This window comes from Fringilla coelebs, assembly GCF_963513975.1.
Source record: "Fringilla coelebs genome assembly, chromosome: Z".
In the NCBI taxonomy this organism is placed as follows: Eukaryota; Metazoa; Chordata; class Aves; order Passeriformes; family Fringillidae; genus Fringilla; species Fringilla coelebs.
The window spans coordinates 9,884,998-9,888,206 of record NC_140031.1 but is presented as its reverse complement, the minus strand read 5'-3'; the positions used below and the strand labels follow the sequence as shown (position 1 = coordinate 9,888,206).

Genomic DNA, 3,209 nt, shown 5'->3' with positions numbered 1-3,209 from the left:
ACTGATCTGTGAAAGAGAGGAGACAGTGTGTGCTTGCAGAAAAGCTTTATTGGGAGAATAAAGGTGCTGAAGGTGCTGAAGCAGGTGCTGGAGGAGGCACTAAAGGAGGTTCTAAGGGAGGTGCTAAAGGAGGTGTTAAGGAGGTGCTGAAGCAGGTGCTGAAGTAGGAGGATGGGCTACAGCCTGGCACTGCCTCTTCTCTGGGAGCTCCAGTGCTACCAGCCCTCAATCCATGAGCTCTTGCTTGCGCCAGAATGTGTTGTAGCCAACCCTGAGGGGACACAGAGAGAGGAAATGTAAGGGTGGGACATGGGAGTGGCCCAATGCCCACCCAGCAGTCCTGTATCCTTCCAAAACATTTGCACCTTGTCAGGACACCCAGGGAAGCTGTGCACAAGCACCCTGTCCTCCCTGACTTTCACACTGGCAGCAGCTCTGCCAGGTGCTGAGCACCACAGGCTGGGAGCACCAGCCTTCATCCCCACCCTCGGGCCATTCAGGATTCCTTCTTAGGCCTTTGGCTTTGGAAATGCCTCTCAGGAGGTGAAGCTTCCCTTGAGCTTGTCACACACACTTTGCACACCAAGTCCTTCGGGTATCTTATCAAGGAAACCAATACTTCAAAATGCTTGGGGAATTACTTGCCTGAACCACAGTCCAAGTGCAACAATGTTATCATTACTGGAACTGTGAAAAATTCCTGTAATTATCATCTCAGCTACATCCAGGATGGAGACTGACTGATGACTAAGGTCAATCATCCCATGACTTTACCACAGCGTTCCTAAGAGAGGCCCATCAGTGCCAGCCTGGATCTATAATTAAATCTCTGCTGGAATTGTGGTAAACCCTCCCTAATCACCTTACAAATGTTAAATTAGTCAATGGTTAAGTGCTGCCACGTCCTTTAGACAGAAACCATTGAGCAGGTCTGAGAGTGGAATCAGGCCCGGCTCAGATCCATCAGTAGTTTAGAAAGCAGTGGGTATCTCCCTGAACTTTGTGATTCATCTGAAGGGTCTCTCTTCTCCTTTTCCATCTCCAGCCCCCATATAAATCATTCTAGATTGATTTTAACCCATTTTTTCCTTCCTCTGTTTTATCCCTGCACAAAGCAAACAAGTGAACCTTGGCATGGAGCTTTGCTAAGTCCTGTGTTTGCAAACAGATATTAAACTTCCTTTTGCCAACACCTGTGAGAAGGACTCCTAAGTGACCTAAACCACTCATTTGTGACAGCCCCAAGCCCTCAGGAGTGCACAGGGGACAGAGAGCTCACAAGGTGGCTTTCCAGTCGTCTCCACGGTTCCCTGCGTGTGATCTCAGCAGCCACATGGTCTTCAAAACCTCCTTTCCATACTCATCCACAAAGCATTGGCCCGTGAAAACACTGATGGAGGCTGTGGGGACAGGACAGGAGGTGGAGGGAAGCGTGGCTGAGGTGGCAGGTCAGTGGCTGCCCCAGCACAGGGGACAGTAGACCCCTGCTGTCCCCGGCCTCTGGAGACAGCGGGGATGGGGAAAGCAGCAGGAGGGCTCAGAGGGCTGGGGTGTCACACAGACATGGGCAGGCAGTGCAGGCCTCAGCCCCTGCTGCCTCTCCTGCAGCCTGGCACTGGGAGCTGACAGCAACCGAGGAGCTCCAGGGACAGGGATGAGGGAGCTCCAGGGGGAGGAAAGGGAGAGCAGTGGGGACAGTACAGGGGAAGGCAGGGAATCAGCAAGGACACTGCAGGGAGGGCAGAAGGGAGGTCTGGGGACACAACAAGGATGCTAATTTTAAGTACCTGAAAAGGTCCAATGAACTGTGAAACCAAAGGTGGGCTGGCTCAGATATGGGAGCTGCTGGGATCCCAGCAGTGGTGATTCCTCGATCTTTAATGTGGAAGCTGACACGGCTGTGAGGTACTTGCCAGCGAAGTCACCGTTTCCATCTACTTCATAAATGGTCATGTTGGAGCCCAGGTCATTCTCCCATTGCCCAGTCAGCTTACACTGGAGAGGAAAGAAGTCAGCACTTGTGGCACAGCACAGCCTGCAGCCGCAGCCCCCTGCCCACCCCACCCTGTGCATCCCAGCCCTGATGGTACCTGCTCTGTACCCTGGAGGCCGTGAGCCCCCAGGGCCAGGAAGAGCGCGAGGAGCAAGGGAGTTGCTTGCACCATCTCTGCAGCAGGCAGACAGCTGATGAACCTGGGGATGTGCTCCTTGCAGGCCACTGCTGAGGCTCCTGCTCCCTCTCCTTTTTATTGCTGCCAGATGGGTGCATGGCAGCTCTGGACAGGATGTTGTGCAATCTGGGTGTTCCCAAATTTATCAGCTATCAGAGGGGCTGGTGACAGCTGATATTCCCAGAATGCCTTTGTTCCAAGATAAATGCAGGTGGACAGTCCAGGTGAGATGCTCCAGTAATGTGGTGCCACAGTACCCCTCCAGTGTCACATTCCTAGTTTCTGAAAAGTCCCTTTTTCAAGGATATTTCTCCTGGGAAGTTGAGAAGGCTCAGAGAAAAATGAACCTAATAATTATCTCATTTGCTCTTCCTGTGTTTTGCTCCTTTGGAATGTGGTTGGGGATTGTTCACCAACAAGTGATCGTTACATTGGGTTTCTGGTGTCAGTAGTTTTGACTAATTGGTCAACCAGTGGCAAGGTGTGACGAGACTCTGGAAAGAGTCACGAGTTTTCAGTATTATCTCTTCAGCATTCTCTAAGGATTCTTTCTGTATGCTTTAGTAGAGTTTAGTGTAGTCTTTCATAAAATAGCGTACCTTAAAATTATAAATTATTAATATGGTATCCTAAAGTAATAAATTAGCCTTCTGAGAACACGGAGTCAGATTCATCATTCCTTCCTGTCACAATGGTCACCGCTAATACAATAAGTGGTGACCCCAGACGTTGGCTGCAGCCTGGAGCTGAAGAACCAAGACCCTGAAATGGGGTGGAGTTCCCAGCCGAGGGTGAACACGCGAGGATCTGTTGAATCCTCTCGGGAAGTGTCTGGAGACCCTTTGTGGAGCCGCAGGACAGCCTCTAGGACCCCATGAATCCTGAGCAGCCTGCTGACACTGGACAGTCTTGCAAGGTACGGTTAGCTCTTCTGTGGGAATCCTTAAAATCTGAAGGCTTTGGGAAAGCTGCAAAAGGCCGGCCTCAAAGCCAGCAGAACTGTGATTAGAGCTAAGCAGTAGCCATAAGATAAGTCAG

At 51.0% G+C, this 3,209-nt stretch overlaps 1 protein-coding gene across 1 annotated transcript; it reads right to left on the bottom strand.

The window, feature by feature from the left end:
• Window positions 1-225: 225 nt before the first annotated feature.
• LOC311164975 (avidin-like) lies at window positions 226-2,187 on the bottom strand (the record flags this gene model as incomplete). The annotated part of the gene is made up of 4 exons (XM_084224682.1): window positions 2,091-2,187; window positions 1,788-1,995; window positions 1,280-1,400; window positions 226-271 (listed from the first exon to the last, which is right to left on the bottom strand). Exons 1-4 carry the CDS (start codon window positions 2,163-2,165, stop codon window positions 226-228), a joined length of 450 nt encoding a protein of 149 aa, XP_084080808.1. The 5' UTR covers window positions 2,166-2,187.
• Between the last annotated feature and the right edge of the window lie 1,022 nt (window positions 2,188-3,209).